Below are 25,266 nucleotides of genomic sequence, written 5' to 3' on the forward strand. Positions count from 1 at the left end.
TCTGAGGATGTGCAGCAGGATATAGTAGGCTGCTAACTTAATTTTAAATTCAAATGAAGCAGATATACAGTAAAAGTCAAACAGCAATTAGAACAAGAGATGCATTTCTGCAAGAAAATGCAAGTGTGATTGCCCTGCAGTGCAAAAAAAAGACGAGTGTGGCCCATGATGGATGGATGGCTGTATGGCTGGATGTGTTTGGTGAGTAGGTTAGGTCTGAGCTATGAAATGAAATTTGGTGGCTCTCTGATGAAGCATGACTGAGCTGGAAGACTGATTCCAAAACTCGATTATTTTCTCTGGGGTCAAAAATGCATTGGGAGGAAAAGGGATGGATGAAAGGAAGAAAAAGATGAGTGCGGGTCATAGCTGATTTCATGTACGTGCTGGGTGAGTTGTCATAGTAAGTTTGGTGGCTCTCTGATGAAGCATGACCGTGTAGGAAGACTTTGTATCCTGAAACTCCATTCATTTCAATGAGGAAAAAAATTGATTTAAAAAATGAGAGAATCAGTGTGTTGTTGAGACGAGCTGAAGTTGCTTTGGGGTTAATAGCTCGAAAACTGCGGGAGAAAAAGCACAGCAAAAAAGTGGACGGATAACAACAGTGTGCTTCGCAATCACATTCATAACATCAGAGGAAGCCAGAAATGCGTCCCTGTGTATACAATTACACAGGAAGTAAAATTATCAACCACTTCTTTCTGAAAATGTCTTTATGAAATTGATTCTTCATGATCAATGTTCAGGGTAAGGTATCCTAAATACATCCAAATAGAGCCTTAGCACCATACAAGATCTCTCCACTGAAGCAGACATTACAAATGCATAGAGCGGCCCAGCTCCTTCCCCTCAGTCCTTTTCCCAAGAGACCAAACAGCACGTCAGGCGTGACAGGGATTATCCCACCTCCCACCTTCACCAGGGGACAAAGAAGGTGAAGCTTATGTTAATATTTAATATAATTATGTTTGCTAAGGCTTAACCCCCTTAATTTCATTTTGAAATGATTTGGTGGATGCTGAAAAATCCATGCATGTGACTAAGTTGATAACTGCACGCAGATAAATTTCTTTTAGATCTCCTCTGGGCTTTGGATCTCCTCGGAGTCTGTGTCAAGATTATGGGCAAGGGTGTGCATTTTAAAACCAGATTGAATACATTGACATTTAAGTGTTGGTTTGAAAAAATAAATCGATGCACTGAGCTGCGTGTATGGAAATCTAAGGGGTGGAAAAAAAATCCAGGCGTTTGCTGAGCTTTATGGTTCCTGGTAGCAGCTCCATACACACAGGCATCCTGTTGAATAGGCTGTTTGTGTTGTGTAACCTGGGGCAGGGGGACTGGAGGGAGACTGTAGGAGTTGTTTCAGAACCAACTCTGGCGTCTGAGGAGGTGGGCATGCTACTCTCCATCATACACACAGTTGTTATTTTCACCTGGTGTGACAACACGCAGTGTACGGACATGCCAGCTTGTCTGGGGAAACAGAACGTCATTGAAATCATCTGGTAGCATGGTGTGGGTTTGTGTGAGTCAATTTCAGGGTTTGTGCAGCTCTCTCTCTCTCTCTATCCATATCTCTCTCTCCATCTGTCTCTCTCTCTGTCTATCGGTCTCTCTGTCTGTCTCTCTCCCTCCCACTCTCTGCCTATCCGTCTCTCGCTCTCCATACCTCTCTCTATCTGTCTCTCCTCTCGCTCTTCCTCTCTCTGTCCATCTCTCTCTCTTTGTCATGTCTGTCTCTCTCTCCATATCTCTCTTTCTCTCTGTCTATCTGTCTCTCTCTCTGTCTCTCTCTCCATCTTTGTCTATCTGTCTTTCTCCCTCCATCTCTCTCTCTCTGTCTATCCGTCTTGCTGTCTGTCTCTATCTCTCCATGTCTCTCTCTCACTCTCTGACTGTCTGTCTCTCTCTTTGTCTATTTGTCTGTCTCTCTGTCTGTCTATCTGTCTCTCTCTCTGTCTCTCTCTCCATCTTTGTCTGTCTGTCTCTCTCCCTCCATCTCTCTCTCTCTGTCTATCCATCTTGCTGTCTGTCTCTCTCTCCATGTCTCTCTCTCTCTCTCTCACTCTCTGACTGTCTGTCTCTCTCTTTGTCTATTTGTCTGTCTCTCTGTCTGTCTATCTGTCTCTCTCTCTGTCTCTCTCCATCTCTCTCTCTGTCTGTTTCTCTCCCTCCATCTCTCTCACTCTCTCTGTCTGTCTCTCTCTGTCTCTCTCCCTCCTGCTCTCTGTTTATCTGTCTCTCTCTCTCTGTCTGTCTGTCGCTCTCTCTGTCTCTCTCTCCATATCTCTCTCTCCCATCTATCTGTCTCTCTCTCCCTCTCTCTCTCTGTCTGTCTGTCCATCTCTCTATCTGTTTGTCTCTCTGTCTCTCTCTCCATCTCTGTGTGTGTGTGTGTGTGTGTGTGTGTGTGTGTGTGTGTGTGTGTGTGTGTGTGTGTGTGTGTGCGCTATTCCCTCCTCCTCCTGCTGCTTTCCTCCTACACTAATAAATCTTAGTCCTGTCCTGAGGAATATTCTGAAAAATCAATGTGTGTTGTGCCATGGAGACCCCCTGCAGCTTTTCTCCACTTGCAGCATAGCTCCCCAGAGAACTCATTATGCTCTACTGAACGATATGCAGCTTAACTTGCACTTCGATGGATTTGTGGAATGACAGGTGACACAATGTCTGTCTGGGACACACACATTCAATCCAGACAAGCCCAAGTGGCCAGTGCTTTGTGCTGTTATACTGATCTGTCATCACTCCCTCCGCTCATGCTCATGGCTTTTATTTGTCATGGAGATCTGCTGCTAAGGCAGCATAGGTGAATTCACACAGCATAGAGGGAATAACTGGCAACTGAAGATATGTCTTGTTGCACTGGTGACAAATTTGGGTTGTGGTGGGAAGGAAACCTACGTCAGAAAATGGTGCATTTTGTCGGGTGGCGTTGAGAGAGTTGAGAATTCTGCAGAGATTGTGCCACCTAGAATCAATAATTTGCTTTCTTTCAATGTCTCCTTATGCAGTCTTTGAAGAGCCTGAGGACCCAAGCAACCGATCCTTCTTTTCTGAAATCATCTCATCCATCTCTGATGTCAAGTTCAGCCACAGTGGGCGCTACCTGATGACCCGGGATTACTTAACGGTTAAAGTGTGGGACCTGAACATGGAAAGCAAACCCCTGGAGACCTATCAGGTGAAGCTTTCATTTTGCTTTCCTCCTTACATGGTTTTGCTTAGTATTGTTGAGAAACAGGAGGTGCTAAGATGGGTGCACCATAGAGACCAAATAGCATGGTAAAGAAGAATTGTAAAATAGGAAATTCTTCAAATTTAATGTTGATCTGTTGCTTAAAGTAAGTGTTCATTTGTGTGTTTTTTCTGATAATGGATTTACACATTCAAATAGAATTGGTTCAAGCTGTATCATGCCCAGACATTTAGGCAGAGATAAACGAACAACATACTAACTTACACATACAACATACAGTGGTGCTTGAAAGTTTGTGAACCCTGTTGAATTTTCTCTATTTCTGCATAAATATGACCTAAAACATCATCAGATTTTCACACAAGTCCTAAAAGTAGATAAAGAGAACCCAGTTAAATAAATGAGACAAAAATATTATACTTGGTCATTTATTTATTGAGGAAAATGATCCAATATTACATATCTGTGAGTGGCTAAAGTATGTGAACCTCTAGGATTAGCATCTAATTTGAAGGTGAAATTAGAGTCAGGTGTTTTCAATCAATAGGATGACAATCAGGTGTGAGTGGCACCCTGTTTTATTTAAAGAACAGGAATCTATCAAAGTCTGATCTTCACAACACATGTTTGTGGAAGTGTATCATGGCACGAACAAAGGAGATTTCTGAGGACCTCAGAAAAAGCGTTGTTGATGCTCATCAGGCTGGAAAAGGTTACAAAACCATCTCTAAAGAGTTTGGACTCCACCAATCCACAGTCAGACAGATTGTGTACAAATGGAGGAAATTCAAGACCATTGTTACCCTCTCCAGGAGTGGTCGACCAACAAAGATCACTCCAAGAGCAAGGCATGTAATAGTCGGCGAGGTCACAAAGGACCCCAGGGTAATTTCTAAGCAACTGAAGGCCTCTCTCACATTGGCTAATGTTAATGTTCATGAGTCCACCATCAGGAGAACACTGAACAACAATGGTGTACATGACAGGGTTGCAAGAAGAAAGCCACTGCTCTCCAAAAAGAACATTGCTGCTTGTCTGCAGTTTGCTAAAGATCACGTGGACAATCCAGAAGGCTATTGGAAAAATGTTTTGTGGACGGATGAGACCAAAATAGAACTTTTTGGTTTAAATGAGAAGCGTTATGTTTAGAGAAAGGAAAACACTGCATTCCAGCATAAGAACCTTATCCCATCTGTGAAACGTGGTGGTAGTATCATGGTTTGGGCCTGTTTTGCTGCATCTGGGCCAGGACGGCTTGCCATCGTTGATGGAATAATGAATTCTGAATTATACCAGCGAATTCTAAAGGAAAATGTCAAGACATCTGTTCGTGAACTGAATCTCAAGAGAAGGTGGGTCATGCAGCAAGACAACAACCCTAAGCACACAAGTCGTTCTGCCAAAGAATGGTTAAAGAAGAACAAAGTTAATGTTTTGGAATGGCCAAGTCAAAGTCCTGACCTTAATCCAATCGAAATGTTGTGGAAGGACCTGAAGCGAGCAGTTCATGTGAGGAAACCCACCAACATCCCAGAGTTGAAGCTGTTCTGTACGGAGGAATGGGCTAAAAGTCCTCCAAGCCGGTGTGCAGGACTGATCAACAGTTACCGGGAATGTTTAGTTGCAGTTATTGCTGCACAAGGGGGTCACACCAGATACTGAAAGCAAAGGTTCACATACTTTTGCCACTCACAGATATGTAATATTGGATCATTTTCCTCAATAAATAAATGACCAAGTATAATATTTTTGTCTCATTTATTTAACTGGGTTCTCTTTATCTACTTTTAGGACTTGTGTGAAAATCTGATGATGTTTTAGGTCATATTTATGCAGAAATATCAAAATTCTAAAGGGTTCACAAACTTTCAAGCACCACTGTATCATTATCACAGTTAATGGCATGATATATTTCACAGTTATTCCACGAAATCGAGTCATACATGAGCTGATAGCCAATGAGGTGTGTTGGGCTGAGTTGGCTATAAACCATGTATGACGAGATTGAGTGGAACAATGGTTTTATTCTATCTGCGTTCACTGTTTTTTGAGAAACAAGAGTATTTTTATTTTTTTCAAATTCGATAAATAAAAACTTTATACAAACCATCCGATAAAGTCATTTCCGCTTTGAATGTAAACAAACTGGCAAAATGGCAGTAGCAGTTTGTGAAAAATGCTATAATAATAATTCTTGAAAAATTAAAAAAGTTACGTTCTTACCATCAAATACTTTTATTCCATATTTTGTTGCTTTTCTTGGTGGGGGGTCGAGTAGAGCTTTTATTTTGTCCTTGGTTTTTCAGCAACACACTCTGCCATTTTGTTTTTCTCTACTCGTGGTATATGAGCTGATAGCCTAATAGTAGAGTAGCCAATCAGAGCGCGCAATTGCTCATATCCAGTGAATGTGGATAGAATAAACAAGGATATAATGGCAGGCAAAACCTCTGTGTTCTCTTACAGTTCTGTTTCCTAATAAGTGACAACTCTGCTTTAGGTGGTAACCAGTTCATCACCAAACTATCAGCTACTGGATTCCCACAGTGCCATGACTGAGAACTGCTCTGATTTAATGAGAAGATTTTCTGATGAAATGCTGTTTCCTGCTTTCATCTGTGTGTGCTCCCTCCTTTAGGTCCATGACTACCTGAGGAGTAAACTCTGCTCCCTGTATGAGAACGACTGCATCTTTGACAAGTTTGAGTGTGTCTGGAACGGATCAGACAGGTCAGAGCTGTTCACGGTTAATGCCAATGACATCATCCCCTCTACACATTGTTTACCCAGCAGTTATTAATACAATGGTGTTTGAAAGTTTGTGAACCCTTTAGAACTTTCTATATTTCTGCATAAATATGACCTAAAACATCATCAGATTTTCACACAAGTCCTAAAAGTAGATAAAGAGAACCCAGTTAAACAAATGAGACAAAAATATTATACTTGGTAATTTATTTATTGAGGAAAATGATCCAATATTACATATCTGTGAGTGGCAAAAGTATGTGAACCTCTAGGATTAGTCAAGTCAACTTTATTGTCAAATATGCTATACATGCTCGACATACAGCACAGATTAAATTTCAGTCCTCCCTGACCCACGGTGCAAACAGGCAATGCAATAAATAAAAATAGAATAATTGAAAAAAAACAACCAATATAAACAGTATAAACACTCTAGATAAGAACTAGACATAGACTAAACACTCAGGCAATATAAACAGTATAACCACTAGATAAGAACTAGACAGACTAAACACTCAAACGGTATAAACAGTATAAACACTCTAGATAAGAACTAGACATAGACTATTAGCAGTTAATTTGAAGGTGAAATTAGTCAGGTGTTTTCACTCAATGGGATGACAATCAGGTGTGAGTGGGCACCCTGTTTTATTTAAAGAACAGGGATCTATCAAAGTCTGATCTTCACAACACATGTTTGTGGAAGTGCATCATGGCATGAACAAAGGAGATTTCTGAGGACCTCAGAAAAAGCACTGTTGATGCTCATCAGGCTGGAAAAGGTTACAAAACCATCTCTAAAGAGTTTGGACTCCACCAATCCACAGTCAGACAGATTGTGTACAAATGGAGGAAATTCAAGACCATTGTCACCCTCCCCAGGAGTGGTCAACCAACAAAGATCACTTCAAGAGCAAGGCGTGTAATAGTCGGCGAGGTCACAAAGGACCCCAGGGTAACTTCTAAGCTGCTTAAAGCAACTGAAGGCCTCTCTCACATTGGCTAATGTTAATGTTCATGAGTCCACCATCAGGAGAACACTGAACAACAGTGGTGTGCATGGCAGGGTTGCAAGGAGAAAGCCACTGCTCTCCAAAAAGAACATTGCTGCTCGTCTGCAGTTTGCTAAAGATCACGTGGACAAGCCAGAAGGCTATTGGAAAAATGTTTTGTGGATGGATGAGACCAAAATAGAACTTTTTGGTTTAAATGAGAAGTGTTATGTTCGGAGAAAGGAAAACGCTGCATTCCAGCATGAGAACATTATCCCATCTGTGAAACATGGTGGTGGTAGTATCATGGTTTGGGCCTGTTTTGCTGCATCTGGGCCAGGACAGCTTGCCATCGTTGATGGAACAATGAATTTTGAATTATATCAGCGAATTCTAAAGGAAAATGTTAGGACATCTGTCCATGAACTGAATCTCAAGAGAAAGTGGGTCATGCAGCAAGACAATGACCCTAAGCACACAAGTTGTTCTACCAAAGAATGGTTAAAGAAGAATAAAGTTAATGTTTTGGAATGGCCAAGTCAAAGTCCTGACCTTAATCCAATCGAAATGTTGTGGAAGGACCTGAAGCGAGCAGTTCATGTGAGGAAACCCACCAACATCCCAGAGTTGAAGCTGTTCTGTACGGAGGAATGGGCTAAAATTCCTCCAAGCCGGTGTGCAGGACTGATCAACAGTTACCGGGAACGTTTAGTTGCAGTTATTGCTGCACAAGGGGGTCACACCAGATACTGAAAGCAAAGGTTCACATACTTTTGCCACTCACAGATATTGTAATATTGGATCATTTTCCTCAATAAATAAAGAACCAAGTATAATATTTTGTCTCATTTGTTTAACTGGGTTCTCTTTACCTACTTTTAGGACTTGTGTGAAAACCTGATGATGTTTTAGGTCATATTTATGCAGAAATATAGAAAATTCTAAAGGGTTCACAAACCTTCAAGCACCACTGTAGAAGTGAATGGACATCTCAAAAAACATATTTCAAGTTCTGAGACCAGTGCACCAAGAGTTTCTTTCGTGTTAATATCTCATCTGCTATTTTAATGGATATTTTTCAGGGTGGGGTTGATACGGGGTTTGACACATATTGGTTTAGTTTAGTTGGGTTTTCATTGGCCAGCTTTAATCACAGACTGCAACCCAGAATCTTCTCCATTATTTGATACTACTTTACATTATATAGGCTGTCCCAATATCCATTAGAGATGTAGCGAGGGGGTGGACTTCAAATTTGAGCCCTCCTTGAAATATTTTCATGATCCAAATCCTTACTTGTGGATGGCTAAAGCTTGCTACACAATACAGCTCACGATGCTTTGCGATGGGTTATCGATGAAAATGAGGCATTTTGGTGGCGATATAGGGATGAGCTAAAAGTTGTGGTCACGCAGCAGGTGAAAACACTTGACTGTCAAGCCTTTGAGTCTGGCACAGCTTGAGCGGCCACGCTCGCTCACAGAGTGCATGGTATGCATGCTTGGGACCCAGTCGTTATGGAAAACACCTGATGCTGATTTGAGCACAGTCAAGCACGCGCATATAAGGACGCTGTTTTCACAGAGACTTTGTGATGTATTCTCATTATCACGGTCACATGTTTCTCGGCATGTTTATGACTCTGGTTAAATACTCTGCTTTATGACACTACTTTCTGTTTTGGTTTTGTTACTCTGACCTTGCCTCACGTTTGAGTTTTTGTAAATATCACGCCTGCTAATAAACACTCTTCCTGCACTTAGGTCCGTGTACCGTTGCATTCCTGACAGAATACTTCACAAAGCCTCTGTGAAAACGACGTCCTTATGCTCAAATCAGCATCAGGGGTTTCCCATAATGACTGGGTCCCAAACACATGCACAACGCACTCCGAAGGATCCCCAAATGTAAATGCACTTTTTAAGTCTCGGGGAAGGTTAGGCTATGCTGAGCTGCTGTGTTGATGAGGCTCTTGCGAGCATCAGGGACATGGATTTGAGACAAATACATCTCAAGAGGCTCAGCGAAGGTTCCCTGAGCTTCGGGATGTATTCCCAAACCCATCTGCAAGTGTTCGCAGACGAAAATATTGCCACAAAATTTCAATGAATTTTTTTTGCGATGTTTTTGGCCACTCATGAGGCAGAGAAATGCCAAAAAACAGCTCATGAAGCTCAGAGAACATTCACCGTGTATCACACGATTGGTGGCCATGCTACCCATTTTTCATTAACAAGTATTCGCAAACCAATCGTGAGCTGTAGTATGACCAGGGTCTTGCATAACACACAAGCAGTGCAGCTCGTTATATATCATTTTAATGAACATCCTTATAGTCCAATTACTGCTCTAAAACTTTATTTCATGTCAAGTAGTATGTTTTGAACATTAATTCTGCTGTAATAATGTTCATAAAAAGTCAACACCGTCATCACTGCAATGCTATATTTAACAGCTCCTGTCATTGAATGAAGGCATCTCTTAGTTTGTTTAATCACATTTTGGCAGGATTACTTGGCAGTAAGTTGGACCTTAAATGATTAAAATATGCATTTGTGTCATTGCCATTCATACTACTGAAAGGCATCCACCCAAAATGGATCACATGTCATCAGTTTAATTGTCCCGGTCACATAGTGATTTTATTGAGTCATTCCTCATACGCTCTTGAAATTTATTCCAGTGGCAACTCCATTGATATCCATGTAATGGACTGTTCTATGGATATAAATGGAAATTCAAAACACTGGCACCTCATCGTTTTTTATTATTATGTCTATTACTCTGTATTTATGTACATTTGCAGTTAATGGCTTTCAGCAGATGGTCTGTGCTTGTTTGAGTGTGTTTCCACTTGTTTTATTTGAGGCAGTTTGGGAAAACTGGCCGAAAGACAAAAAAAAAGCCAATAAAAAAATTAGGTCTTAGGAAAGCGTTCATTTTTCTGCTAATAATATGTACTCTTTCACACTTTAAAATAAAGAAAGCTAAATATATTTCACCAAAATACAATGTGGAAATGTTTTTACTTACTTTCCAACGCTGCTTTGGCTGTCTTCCTACAAAGGTCATGTTGGGAAAGGAGCCAGATGAACAAATACAGTGATCCAAAAAAAAAAAGTCTGCCTAAAGATGTCCAAAACCTTGCTACAGATCTAAATTTTAAATCCATATCCAATTTTCTGTGGAACTGCTTTAACAGTGATAATGTCCATTGTTAAAAGTCCTGTATGAATCAAGTGGAAAAAGTAGATCAGGCTGATTTCCTCATACAGAAAATCCTAGACTTTGATCAAGAGTAGTTGGTATCAACCAACACCTTTTATGGGGTCTGATGAGTGTCGGCATCGGGCGCCTTAACTTGGCATTCGGTTCATCCTGCAGCGCCAGTTCTGCTTACCTAAAGTGGCCCACTGGGTGGCTCACATTCCATGCCCGGCTCCAAGCCAGCGAGCCGGGCTTCTTACCCATTTAAAGTTTGAGAATAGGTTGAGATCGTTTCGGCCCCAAGGCCTCTAGTCATTAGCTTTACCGGATAAAACTGCAAAGTGCACCATAGAGAAATATGTAATCAAATCAGATAGTAATCAGATACAGGCTGTCAATGTCTGTGATACTCCTGTGGCACTCTAAGAATGAGGTTTTTAAATGTAGATTTTCTCCCTTTTCACTTTTGGGGGTAAGCGGATGTTGAAATGCTAGATACTTACTTCAAGTTGTGATACAAGTTCTGGTCCCGGTGATGCCACAGCCATCCGTGGCTGGTTGGAAGGGATGGCATTATCTCCTCCCTATCAATCACAAATTGATTTCTTGGGGTGACAATAGATGCTCAAATTAGCTGGAATTCACACATTAAATGTGCAAAAAAAAAGTTTCAAGGAACATTGCAGTATTAAACAGAGCAAAACAGGTTTTGGATCATAAAGCACTCCACATTCTTTATTGTTCACTAGTTCTTCCATATCTCACTTACTGTGTGGAGGTTTTGGGCAGTAACTACAAAAATAGGTTATACTCACTACTCATACTTCAAAAGAGAGCAATACAATACATTGATAAGGCTGGATATCGGGATCGTACTAATTCACTATTTTTACAGTCAAAACTACTAAAATTCACAGACCTGGTGGCATTTCAAACTGCACAGATAATATTTAAAGCAAGACATCATTTGTTACCAGGCAATATTCAGAAATTATTCACTGAAAGGGAAGAAGGTTAGAATTTCAGAGAGAAGTTTAATTTTAAAACCTTGAGTGTGCGCATAACAAAAAGAAATTTTTGTGTTTCCGTATATGGAGTAAAATTTTTGGGGCGGCACGGTGGTGTAGTGGTTAGCGCTGTCGCCTCACAGCAAGAAGGTCCGGGTTCGAGCCCCGTGGCCGACGAGGGCCTTTCTGTGCAGAGTTTGCATGTTCTCCCTGTGTCCGCGTGGGTTTCCTCCGGGTGCTCCGGTTTCCCCCACAGTCCAAAGACATGCAGGTTAGGTTAACTGGTGACTCTAAATTGACCGTAGGTGTGAATGTGAGTGTGAATGGTTGTCTGTGTCTATGTGTCAGCCCTGTGATGACCTGGCGACTTGTCCAGGGTGTACCCCGCCTTTCGCCCGTAGTCAGCTGGGATAGGCTCCAGCTTGCCTGCAACCCTGTAGAACAGGATAAAGCAGCTAGAGATAATGAGATGAGATGAGTAAAACTTTGGAACAGTTTGAATGTGGAGCTAAAAGAATGTCCAAACATGAAACAATTTAAGAAGAAATACAAATAAATGTTTTTAATGAGGTATAAGACTGAAGAGGGTGTTTAAGTATCACAGGTATTCACTGTTTGTTTATTTACGTCATTGTTACTGATTTTTATGTTTGCCTTCTGTTATACAGTGGATATAAAAAGTGTACACACCCCATTAAAATGATCGTTTTTTCTGATGTAAAAAACTGAGACCACGATAAATAATTTCTAAACTTTTCCGAACTTTAATGTGACCTATAACCTGTACAATTCAATTGAAAAACAAACAAATCTGTTTGGGGGGAAAACATAAAAAATAAAAAACATACAATAAGCTAATGTGAGTGTGAATGGTTGTCTGCGTCTATGTGTCAGCCCTGTGATGACCTGGCAACTTGTCCAGGGTGTACCCCGCCTTTCGCCCGTAGTCAGCTGGGATAGGCTCCAGCTTGCCTGCGACCCTGTAGAAGGATAAAGCGGCTACAGATAATGAGATGAGATGAGATACAATAAGCTGGTTGCACAAGTGTGCACACCCTTAAACTAACACTTTGCTGAAGCACCTTTTGATTTAATTGCAGCATTCGGTCTTTTTGGGTCAGAGTCTATCAGCCTACCACATCTAGACTTGGCAATATTTGCCCACTCTTCCTTGTAAAAGCGCTCCAAATCTGTCAGATTGCGAGGGCATCTCTTGTGCACAGCCCTCTTCAGGTCACCCCACAGATTTTCAATTGGATTTAGATCTGGGCTCTGGCTGGGCCGTTCCAAAACTTTTTTGGGGTCATTGTTGTGCTGAAAGATGAAATTCCTCTTCATCTTCAGCTTTCTTGCAGACACCTGGAGGTTTTGGGCCAAATTGACTGGTATTTAGAACTGTTCATAATTTCCTCCACCCTGACTAAAGCCCCTGTTCCAGCTGAAGAAAAACAACCCCAAAACATGATGCTGCCACCACCATGCTTCACCGTGGGTATGGTGTCCTTTTGGTAATGTGCAGTGTTGTTTTTGCACCAAACATGCCTTTTGGAATTGTGGCCAAAAAGTTCAGCCTTGGTTTCATCAGACTATAACACATTTTCCCACATGCTTTTGGGAGAGTTGATGTATTTTTTTGCAAAATTTAGCCGGGCCTGGATGTTTTTCTTTGGCCCTACCTCATAGTCCAGACATATGGAGAATACGGGAAAGTGTTGTCACATGTATTGCACAACCAGTACTTGCCAGAAATTCCTGCAGCTCCTTCAGTGTTGCTGTAGGCCTCTCGGCAGCCTTCCTGACCAGTTTTTGTCTTGTCTTTTCATCAATTTTGGAGGGACGTCCAGTTCTTGGTAATGTCACTGTCATCCCATATTTTCTCCACTTCTTGATGACTGTTGCTCCATGGTATATCTAATGCTGTGGAAATGTTTTTGTACCCTTCTCCTGACTGATCCCTTTCAACAATGAGATCCCTCTGATGCTTTGTAAGCTCTCTGTGAACGCTGGCTTTTGCTGGAGGATACAACTGAGTAAATGTCTGAACTTTTATTTGGGGTGAATCAGAATCATTTTAATTGATGGCAGGTGTGAACCCAAAAAGACTGAATGCTGTAATTAAATCAAAAGGTGCTTCAACAAAGTATTAGTTTAAGGGTGTGCACACTTATGCAACTGGCTTATTGTATGTTTTTATTTTTTATGTTTTCCCCCCTAACAGATTTGTTTGTTTTTCAATTGAATTGTACAGGTTACAGGTCACATTAAAGGTGGGAAAAGTTTTGAAATTATTTATTGTGGTCTCAGTTTTTTACATCAGAAAAACTGATCATTTTAATGGGGTGTGTACACTTTTTATATCCACTGTACGTCCACTGTTATGTATGTACGGTATGTATGTATGTATGTATGTATGTATGTATGTATGTATGTATATTAATATATACCTTATTTATATTTATATTAGATTTCACATTTTGAATTAGCAAATTGTTTATGTAAAAAATTATATATTTTGCTATAGAAGTAGTTAAATAGTATAAACAAGTCTATTAGCTGATTAGTAATCAGGAAGCTAAATATATAATGCATAACTAATATTGATTTATGGATAGGGGGTGGGATTAAATAAGTTTATACTTCTTCCCACTCCTTTTTGAATATGTAAAGTAAATCATTGTGTCTTGCTGTCCTTTTTTATGTGCTTTTTATGTCTGTCTGTGGTTGGATGTCCATTTGATTTTTTTTTGTTTTCTTTTCTTTTTACATGTTCGAAATAAACACATCAGATCAAAAATCAAAATCACAGCGATATTAGCCAATCATATATGTCTGTGAACTCATGTATGTGGAAGAGGGCAGACAGCGCTTTCCTCCGAGCGTGTTATGCTGCTAATAAAGTTCATATTAGTGCCCTGTGAAGCAGTACAAGCAGCAGTTGGAAAAGATATGGTTGTCTGATTTCACATATCTCAGAGAAAGTACTTGTTAACCTTCACGATCACAAAATCGTGTGAAGGGCTTTCCTATGCCGTCATGCATTATTCTATAAAGGCTTCTTATTTGGTACTAAGCCAAAGAAGCTAAATTCAGTTACTGTGTGTGGTTGTGGCATGAAAATGGAGCATGTCCAATTATGATCAGGCACTGAGCAGCCTCGAAGATTTCGATTTGCACAATTACGATTCAATAAAATTCTCAGAATATTTTTAACAAAATTGTAATGAAGAAAAATTATGACTGAAAAGGCTCCTTTCATATTTCTGAATCATAATGCAAAACAATGTGCATTTTTGTCACTAAATAAATAAAATAAATCAAAAAGTGCTATGAACAGAGGTTTAATATTGTAAGCAATATGCTACAGGTTTAATATTTATTAAAAATAAATAAACAAATGTATAAATTCTCCCCAAAATTTTGACTGAATAAACAAAACCTCTGATCCAGGAACTTTGAACATGATTGACTTAAACATAATGAGCTCCATAGCAGAAATAGAGCTCCAAAGTAGGCTAAAATGTCCGTTTTCCATGTGCTTTGGTGTTGTTTGAAAGCTATTGAAGAGCTCTTTTTAAGTGGTCATGTATCCGTATAATGTACAACTTGTGCTGGTTGTTGCAGTCCGGAGCTATTGGACTATCAGCCTTTGCAAACACAGATATCACAGGCTCTCCACGAAAGAATAAGATGTGCTGATTTACACATGATGCACAGTGTCACATTTTTGCATTGCGATGCATCACGTCATGATGTATTGTTCCTCCCTTAATAAATTCAGCTACTTAAAGCTATACAATCTTTCGATTTCATAAAATCAGTGAAATTTAGTTCTCTCTGAAATTTGGTCATTGTGATGTATGATTATTTTCTGTAATATCTCAGAAAACCCCAGGCCATTCTGTGGCTGGAAAGTTATTTAATTTGAGGGGATTCCCAAGCAGATAATGTGCATGAAATCACTCGCTTTGCGCAGTCAAGCAGACAGAGGGAATCCATGTGCGCATGCGCAGGTTTACCGTCTTCTTCTTCTTTTGGGTTTTATGGCAGCTGGCATCCACAGTGTTGTGTTACTGCCATCTACAGGTTTATCTTGACCATGCACTGACAGTTCCATCATCTCATCTCATCTCATTATCTCTAGCCGCTTTATCCTTCTATAGGGTTGCAGGCAAGCTGGAGCCTATCCCAGCTGACTACGGGTGAAAGGCGGGGTACACCCTGGATAAGTCGCCAGGTCATCACAGGGCTGACACATAGACACAGACAACCATTCACACTCACATTCACACCTACGGTCAATTTAGAGTCACCAGTTAACCTAACCTGCATGTCTTTGGACTGTGGGGGAAACCGGAGCGCCCGGAGGAAACCCACGCGGACACGGGGAGAACATGCAAACTCCGCACAGAAAGGCCCTCGCCGGCCACGGGGCTCGAACCTGGACCTTCTTGCTGTGAGGCGACAGCGCTAACCACTACACCACCGTGCCGCCCAGTTCCATCATTCTGTCGCTAAACGAACAGCTGATCACACCGAGGTGCTCGCTGACCGCCGATATTTATTAGTTTGGTCCTGCGTTTCCTTTCCTTCGCAACACATCTTTATTTCTCGCTTTCCGTTACTGTAGTCGGTCTTTCACGTTTCATTCATGTCCTCCATTTTTCTCTCATGTTTCAAATTTGTATTCCACAATGCCTTGTGCAAACAAGGAAAGTCCACCACGTAATGCATGACGTAGTATCTTGAATTGGGCCATGGTGAAGCAGGAAAAAAATAGCGGAGAATTTAGGGCCACGTGGCCCTAAATTCTTTAATTGTTCTCTTTTTTTTAAAAAAAACTAATAAAATTGGAAGTCTGTGATTCAAATTCAGTAGCTTTCGGTCCGCTAAACAAAAATAATTTGGGTGTCGGGGAAAATTCTTTTTATGACCTACACTTGAAAAATCTGAAAGGCAGTCCACCTTTAATTTGTCATCTGTGCAACCTAAAGATTAACATGAACGTAAGTGATGTGAACATAGAGACCTGTATATGTTAGATAAAGACAAACTGTAAAGGGGGAAAAAAGAGATAAAGACATTTGTGTATATAACAAGAAAAGTTCTTGTCTTTATATGTATGATGGTACTTAATTTATTCCATGTTGAATTTTCCAACCTGTTATATTTTTCATGATTTGCAGCATGATCATGACCGGCTCATACAACAACTTCTTCCGAATGTTTGACCGCAATACGAAACGGGACGTGACTCTGGAGGCATCGCGAGAGAACAGCAAGCCACGGGCCATCCTGAAGCCACGCAAGGTGTGTGTGGGTGGAAAGCGGCGCAAGGATGAAATCAGTGTCGACAGCCTGGACTTCAGCAAGAAAATCCTGCACACCACTTGGCACCCCTCAGAGAACATCATCGCTGTAGCCGCCACTAACAACCTCTATATCTTCCAGGATAAGGTCAATTAACACACACACAACTTGATTGGTCACATACACACACACACACACACATATATACATATATACACACACACACACACGCATGGACACACACAGACAGACAGACAGACAGACAGGCAGACTGGCGTGCCTGATCACTGCATGGGGCCAGTGTTTGGCTACAGGAGCCACGATGCTGGTGTTATATGGATTTTTTTTGTGCTGAAAGAAGCTGGGACTGTGCGATGGAGCAGGATACAGAGAGCATGACCAGACCGAAATTATGGACGCAGACATGTTGCGCACTAAAGAGTGTGAAAAAGATGCGCTATGCTATTTTGCATAACCCGTTCTACTGTCCTGTTTTCACCACCACATCCACATTTCCACTCTTTCTCTCTTTAACACCGTTTATTTATTCTATTTATTTACTTTTCCATTTGAAGGAAATGCCGGATGTTTTAAAATTGAAACGGGGCTCCATTACGTGCACTGTTTTATCAGGTTTCACAAACCTGACTCGAAGGATGGTGTCAATAAGCTTCGTGTGGTCTGTTTTCATTGACTCTCATCAGTGCTCGCACTTGTGACACCAAAGGGCATTCCATAAAGAAGCTGACAAAGGTCTAGACAGAAAGGACACCGTTCCATTCCCTTGCCCTTCATCCACTCCACAGCTGTCAATGAAACTGACCTGGACTTTGGACGTGGCCATGCACACTGATGCGAAGGCCATATACAATCACTGGACACGATTATAATCCTTTGCTACCTGATTCTTTAAGAACATGGAGGTATAAGTGGTCTGAAGTCATCAACGATGTAGTTTTATTCGTCTTTTTTATGTTAACGTTTCATTTAATAAGCTGTGGTGCCTTCTTTTCGTATGTGAGCAGTTGGGAAGGGGGTTGATGGGATGGGATCCTGTTTTTGGATGGTGTGATATGTTGGTTTGTGGAATGTGACTGTTTTTTATTTAAATGAAATGTGGATTGAATAGCTTTGTGTAAGGAAAAATGAATGAAAGTGATGTATTCAAGTACTCAAAATGACAGTACTTGAATTTTGCAAAACAGGTCATGGTATCAGCTCTGTAGGCTTATGATTTTGAAGTCTATGTCCCTGGATTTGACTCATTCAGTGCAGTGTTAGGTGGAAGCTGTGACTGCACTCGTGACAAATCGCTGTAATGAACGAAGAGAATGTCTGCTCAGCAGGGTGCAAACTGCAGCATGAAATACTTTTGCCTCTTATTCAGACAGCTCACATGTCCCACTGTCGTGCATTTCCCGCAGACAGCTAATGCACCATCCTACTTTCAAGTATGTTTCATGATGTGCAAGAAAGTGGAAGGACGGCGAATAATGTAGCCTAACTAGACATGAAGAATATATGATATCAGGGAATTTTAGGTACAAGTCCTTAAAAAAAAAAGTAACATCTAACCAATTTCAGTTGTGAACTTGTTAATGAAACAAAGTTTTATAGCTCAGAATGTATTTAAATGCAATTGAATGACATTCAGTCTTTATGCTTAATGGAATTTGTTGAAATAAAAAATGAAAACATGTGCAAGTTGAAATAGTTTGGTTTTGATTTACTTTGTCTAACTCCTGTTCTGGATGGCCACAGGAGATGAGATGCTGCTATCATCACCTTAAAGTGGATCAAGTGTGCCCCCGTGTGGCCATTCAGAGGAAAATCTATTTGGTCTGTCTGTCTGTTATAAACACTACCTGTGGTAAATAGTATAACATATGGTGATTTACTACTTCCATGTGCCATTTTGTAACTTAGAATGATGTATGCAGTGCATCTTTACACTAAAGGGGAATTACAGTCCAATTATGTTCCTTAAAATGTTTATAAAGAAGAACTTTATTCATCACACGCTTGTGAAATTCCTCTCTGCATTTAACCCATCTGAAGCAGTGAACACACACATGCACACACATACCCAGAGCAGTGGGCAGCCATGCTAACAGCGCCCGGGAAGCAGTTGGGAGTTAGGTGCCTTGCTGAAGGGCACCTCAGCCCAAGGCCGTCCCATATCAACCTAACCGCATGTCTTTGGACTGTGGGGGAAACCGGAGCACCCAGGGGGAGAACATGCAAACTCCACACAGAAAGGCCCCCGCCAGCCGCTGGGCTCGAACCCAGAACCTTCTTGCTAACCACTTACACCACCGTGCTACCAAGGTATACTATATTCACATTTCCCGGGTGAAAGATACAAATTGAAGGTCCAAAAGACAAGAGATACCACCCCACTATGGTGGCACATTAACATCAAAACAATGTACTCCACTCTAGACATAGTTCTCCAGCTCATTCACTCCATCTTTACTGCTTCAGCATGGCAGTGTTGTCAGCCAATAGCATTCTCCGACACAACGGGCCAGAGCCCTCCCACCCACCCCCAAATGTTCATGTCAAAACTCGAGCGTGAAAATTTAACTGGAACTGAGAGCAGCTGAAGGTAATCCATTTGGCTCTCCAGGACGACTATCAAACCGAGAAGGAAAAAAATGACAGTTTGAGCGAGATTTTATAATAGACACACATGCTGTTGTTCTTTCTGTACCCACAAGTGGGATATTTACACAAGCAAAATGTTAAAACTTTGCAGGTTTATATTTTTCACTTGGTGTTTTTCACTTTGTCCTCTTGTTTTAACAATGTGCTGGCATACCCCAGCAACAAGCAAAGGTACAGGAGTGGGTTTCCCAAAAGCATCGTAGCACAAAGATCATCGTTAAATGGTAGAGCAAGCATCACAATGAACACTCTCTCCGAGTTAAGGTACTCTTAGTGTTAAGAGGCTTTTGGGAAACCCACCCAGTTCAGTATCCTTTTTTCTGAGGGTATGTATGTTGTTACATAGGTACAGAGCCCTCTAAAGGTTTGTAGTATTGCAAAGGAATGCAGATGCTCTAAAAAAAAAAAAAAAAGATCCCCACCATGACCCTTAATGGGCTCTGTACATAGGCTACTGGTATGTAACTTTGGCTGAATTTATTTCTTCTTTGCCCACAGGTTGTAAGGGCACCACTGATGAGATTTTAACAGTCCATCATTGGTGTGTCGAGAGCATTTAAGCTTGGTGGAGCCCGTCCTTCTCCAAGCTAGATCAATGGACAATTTAGAGTAGCCAGTTACCGAACTGCATGTCTTTTGGACTGTGGGGGAAACCGGAGCACCTGGAGGAAACCCACACAGAAAAGCCCCTCATCGGCTGTGAGGTTTGAACCCAGAACCTTCTTGCTACAAGGCAACAGTGCTAACCACTAACCACCATGCCACCCAAAAACTAGACTGAAAATGAAAGTGTCAATATGGAAAGAGCAAACCTGGCACTGATTCTGTTTATTAAGTAAATAAATAAATACTGGAAAATGTGTGATAAGAGGACCGCTGCATTAGACTAAAAGTGTTAGACAGGAAATGTTATAGCAGAGATATTTGTCAGTAATGCAGCAGGTAGCTGCCTCCAGCTCCAGTCTCCAGTTCAATTTCTGGTTTCTTCTCCATGCCTCTGTGTGTGTGGGGGGGGATGATGGGGGGGTCCATCTTCCTTAAGTAAGCTCGACTTCAACCCTGACTAGGATAAAGCAATTACTGAAGATCCATCCATCCATTATCCGTCACCACTTATCCTGTGCAGGGTCGCAGTCAAGCTGGAGCTCCCAGCTGACTATGGGCGAGAGGCGGGGTACACCCTGATCATCACAGGGCTGACACATAGAGACAAACAACCGTTCACACCTACGGTCAATTTAGAGCCACCAACTGGCCTTTGGTCTCAAAACAGCCTCAATTCTTCACTGCATGAATTCCACAAGATGTTAGAAACAATCCTTTGAGATTCTGTTCCATGGTGACATAACGTCATGCAATTCCTGCAGATTTTTCAGGAGCGCTTTCATGCTGCGACTCTCCCACAGGATTCTACCACATCCCAAATGTGTTCAGTTGGACTCAGCTCCAGCCTCTGAAGAACACTGAACTCATGATCATATTCATGAAACCAGTTAGAGATGACTTTTACTTTGTGACATGATTGATTGGTTTTCAGGTTTTTGTTTGTTTGTTTGTTTGTTTGTTTTTAACCAATGCTTAGACAAAATTTCTAAAACTGGCTCATTTTGTAAAAATTTAACACGCAAAACCCAAGGTTTTGCACACACAAAATAAAAACATCACACACTTCTTGAAAAAGCAAACACTTCCTCCAAAACTATTTAAACTCTTTTCAAAATTGTATTTTTGCATCAAAACTCTACACAAATGGGGGTGTTGTGGCTCAGGTGGATAAGGCGCCATACCATAAATCCAGGGACCCGTGTTCGATTCCAACCCGGGGTCATTTCCCGATCCCTCCCCGTCTCTCTCTCCTGCTCATTTCCTGTCTCTACACTGCCCTATCCAATAAAGGTGGAAAAAAACCAAAAATAAATCTTAAAAAAAAAAAAAACTCTACACAAATGTCAGTTGAATAGTCCTTTCTACACACCAACTACACTGTCAGAAACAGGATTCCAGTAGGAGTCCATTTCCGTACCCCAAGGCACAATCTACACTGATGTACCCCCTAGGGCTCATTATTGGACTTCAAGGTACTATGTGTACCTTTTTAGGGTCAGAAAGGTACATATATGTTCCCCAGCAGTATATAAATGGTACTGCCCTGGTGACAAGCCATTGTACCCCAAAAGGTACAATAATGTACTTTGTTTACTGAGTGTGTACACATGATGTGATAAATGGAAAACACTAGTAAGTTGTGTCTTTTTCACTTTCAGCTTGCAGGGCTCAGCAGACTGTTGTAAAAGTTTATCTTAGTACTCACACCTACATACATTTTAACAAATATATAGGCGATGTATGCAAATTCAGTATATACAGTACCAGTCAAAGTGATGCGTATGATAAGTATACCAGGTCAATAGATTATTTGTGCCACAAATACCAGTTTTTGTGACTTATTAATTGTCAAAAAAAAAAAACTGTAACGGGCCCAAATTGTGCCAAGAAAACATTCCCCACACCACCTCCGCCAGCCTGGAATATTCACACAAGGCAGGTTGGGTCCATGGATTTGTGCTGCTGATGTCAAATTCTGACCCTACCATCTGTGTGCTTCAGCAGAAATGAAGATTCATCAGAGCAGGCTACGTTTTTCCAGTCTTCAGCTGTCCAGTTTTGGTGAGTCTGTGCCCACTGCAGCCTCAGATTTCTGTTCTTGACTGACAGAAGTGAAACCTGACATGGTCTTCTGCTGCTACAGTGAATCCACCTCAAGGTTCGATATGTTGTGCATTCGGAGATGCTTTTCTGCTCACCACAATTGGACAGAGTGGATATATGAGTTACTTTAATGTTTCTGTCAGCTTGAAACAGTCTGGCCGTTCTCCGTTGTCATCTCTCAAACTCGAAACAAGGCATTTCTGTCTACAGATCTGAGCGCTGACTAACACATCAGTACATAATCTCCTACACGTGTTCAGCCTGGTTGAGATCCGGTGATTGTGAAGCATATAATTCACATCCTCATCAAACTATTCAGTCAGCCTTCATGACCTGAGGATGGCAGCCGAGTCATCCTAGAAGAGACCACGCCCATCAGGATCGAAATGTTTAATCTTAGAATAAACATGATCAGTCAGAAGAACTTTGTACTGATGTGCAGTGTCAAACCATGCCAAAACACCAAACACAGCATAACACTGTGACTGTCCATCCATCCATTATCTCTAGCCGCTTTATCCTGTTCTACAGGGTTGCAGGCAAGCTGGAGCCTATCCCAGCTGACTACGGGCGAAAGGCGGGGTACACCCTGGACAAGTCGCCAGGTCATCACAGGACTGACACATAGACACAGACAACCATTCACACTCACATTCACACCTACGGTCAATTTAGAGTCACCAGTTAACCTAACCTGCATGTCTTTGGACTGTGGGGGAAACCGGAGCACCCGGAGGAAACCCACGCGGACACGGGGAGAACATGCAAACTCCGCACAGAAAGGGCCTCGCCAGCTGCTGGGCTCGAACCCAGAACCTTCTTGCTGTGAGGCAATAGTGCTAGCCACTACACCATTGTGCCACCCCAGAACTATACATAGTTTACAAATCATATACAGTTGGTAAAAGAAAACACTGACTCCAACACCAAGAATACTCCCCTTAAAATAGAATATAGGTACACATCAAAATATTGCTCACAGTCATGATTAGGAAGTACTGTACATAGCTGTGACAGTGCAAGAAAAAAAACAGCAGCTAGATACAATTTCCAGAATTGTAATTAACTATTTAGTCGTCTTCTTTCGGTTGTTCCTGTTCATTCAGGGTCGCCACAGCGGATCTTTTCTGCATATTTGATTGGCATAGGTTTTACACCGGATACCCTTCCTGACACAACCCTCCCCAATCTATCCAGGCTTAGGACCAGCCCTAAGTATGCACTGTTTTGTACAAACCCAGTGGCTGGGCATTTTACCTAACCTGCATGTCTTTGGGGGAAACCAGAGCACCCGGAGGAAACCCAGACAGAAACGGCGAGAACATGCAAACTCCACACAGAAAGGCCCCCGTCGGTCATGAGGTTTGAACCCAGAACCTTTTTGGTGTGAGGCGACAGTGCGAACCACTGCACCACCTTCTAATGCATTATTTAGTAATGTATTGATTTGTTTTACACTTGAAGTGTTTTTGCCAGTGGCATAAATGAATTGAATGAATCAATTAAACGAATGAAATGAAAGATCTTGGATTTAATATTTTCCCTCCTTCCTCTCTGTTTTCTACAACCTTCTTCATTGCTAGTAAAATTGTTTATTATTTTTTCTACAACTACAGTGTACTACTACTACGGTGGTGTAGTGGTTAGCGCTGTCGCCTCACAACAAGAAGGTCCTGGGTTCGAGCCCCGTGGCCAACGAGGGCCTTTCTGTGTGGAGTTTGCATGTTCTGTCCGTGTGGGTTTCCTCTGGGTGCTCTGGTTTCCCCCACAGTCCAAAGACTGTGCATTTTACCTAACCTGCATGTCTTTGGGGGAAACCAGAGCACCAGGAGGAAACCCAGACAGACACGGTGCAAACATGCAGGTTAGGTTAACTGGCGGCTCTAAATTGACTGTAGGTGTGAATGGTTGTTTGTCTCTGTGTCAGCCCTGCAATAAGCTGGCGACTTGTCCAGGGTGTACCCTGCCTCTCACCCATAGTCAGCTGGGATAGGCAGATGCGCAGCTTGTGAACGGGCAAGGCAGGCAACTGCTTGGGGCCCCCTGGCCCAGGGGCCCCCCTGAGAGTCAGGGCCCAAGGGCTTGTTTATTTTGTTTTTTATTGTTCTTTACCATTGTATTTTCACATTTGGAATTTAAAAAACTTTGGTTTCATACATTTTTCATTGGTGTCAGATTATTTATAACATATTGGTGATGAACACTAGTCAGAAGGGCCCCCTGGAAATGTTTGCTTGGGGCCACAACAGACTCTAGAATCGCCTCTGGGGATAGGTTCCAGCTTGCCTGCAACCCTGTAGAACAGGATAAGCAGCTACAGATAATGGACGGGTGGATATTATTACAGTGCTCATGTTTCAAACCTCTGCTCTCTGGACTCAGTGGTAAACAATTTGACAAAACAACTTTGTGGCTGGGCAGCACAGTGGTGTAGTGGTTAGTACTGCCACTTCACAGCAAGAAGGTTCTGGGTTCAAGCCCAGTGGCTGATGGGGGCCTTTCTGTGTGGAGTTTCCTGTGATGGCCTGGTGGCTTGTCCAGCGTGTATACCCCGCCTCTCACCCATAGTCAGCTGGGATAGGCTCCGGCTAATGGATGGATGGATATTTTTTATTTGATAAAACGTACTAGTCCATAAACAGAGATCCATTATACTTCCTTAAGCACTAATATTTTTTTCTTCATGTAGAAAATACTGTAACCCAAAACAGTGGAGAAACGTTAATTTTCCCCTGAATCTTTGTGTGTGTGTGTGTGTGTGTGTGTGTAAACGTGGCATCTTTTAAAAATATGGAACTTGATCAGGGGGGCGGCACGGTGGTGTAGTGGTTGGCGCTGTCGCCTCACAGCAAGAAGGTCCGGGTTCGAGCCCTGTGGCCAACGAGGGCCTTTCTGTGCGGAGTTTGCATGTTCTCCCCGTGTCCGCGTGGGTTTCCTCTGGGTGCCCCGGTTTCCCCCACAGTCCAAAGACATGCAGGTTAGGTTAACTGGTGACTCTAAATTGACCGTAGGTGTGAATGTGAGTGTGAATGGTTGTCTGTGTCTATGTGTCAGCCCTGTGATGACCTGGCGACTTGTCCAGGGTGTACCCCGCCTTTCGCCCGTAGTCAGCTGGGATAGGCTCCAGCTTGCCTGTGACCCTGTAGAACAGGATAAAGCGGCTACAGATAATGAGATGAGACTTGATCAGGATATTCTGCTTCAAGATTTTGAGTCGATTGTGTTTAGTTTTAGGATAAAGGAGGAGTTTGTGTGGATCGGGGAGGGGGGATGAAAAAAAAAAAAGATTACTACATCAGTTTTTGTGATTTGGGGTGAGGGGCAGCAATCTCCTGAGCTCTGTGCATCTGTTTGGTCGAATCTCACCCTGCGCGTAAAACTCGCGCGGTTTCCGGTGCTGATGGACTTGTTTGAAAGACGCAGT

The 25,266-nt window shown here is 41.9% G+C and overlaps 1 protein-coding gene across 2 annotated transcripts in view; it reads left to right on the top strand.

Moving 5' to 3' along the window:
• Nucleotides 1-18,156, top strand: part of LOC132890759 (serine/threonine-protein phosphatase 2A 55 kDa regulatory subunit B beta isoform) — a 116,349-nt gene extending 98,193 nt beyond the window's left edge. For both annotated transcript variants that reach the window (XM_060927947.1, XM_060927948.1), the window contains exons 7-9: nucleotides 3,021-3,190; nucleotides 5,844-5,935; nucleotides 16,343-18,156. In XM_060927947.1, the coding sequence (XP_060783930.1) occupies nucleotides 3,021-3,190; nucleotides 5,844-5,935; nucleotides 16,343-16,622 (542 nt within the window). In that variant the 3' untranslated portion in view covers nucleotides 16,623-18,156. The remainder of the gene's footprint in view (nucleotides 1-3,020; nucleotides 3,191-5,843; nucleotides 5,936-16,342) is intronic.
• Nucleotides 18,157-25,266: the final 7,110 nt, after the last annotated feature.

The sequence above is a fragment of the Neoarius graeffei genome, chromosome 8, assembly GCF_027579695.1.
Source record: "Neoarius graeffei isolate fNeoGra1 chromosome 8, fNeoGra1.pri, whole genome shotgun sequence".
In the NCBI taxonomy this organism is placed as follows: Eukaryota; Metazoa; Chordata; class Actinopteri; order Siluriformes; family Ariidae; genus Neoarius; species Neoarius graeffei.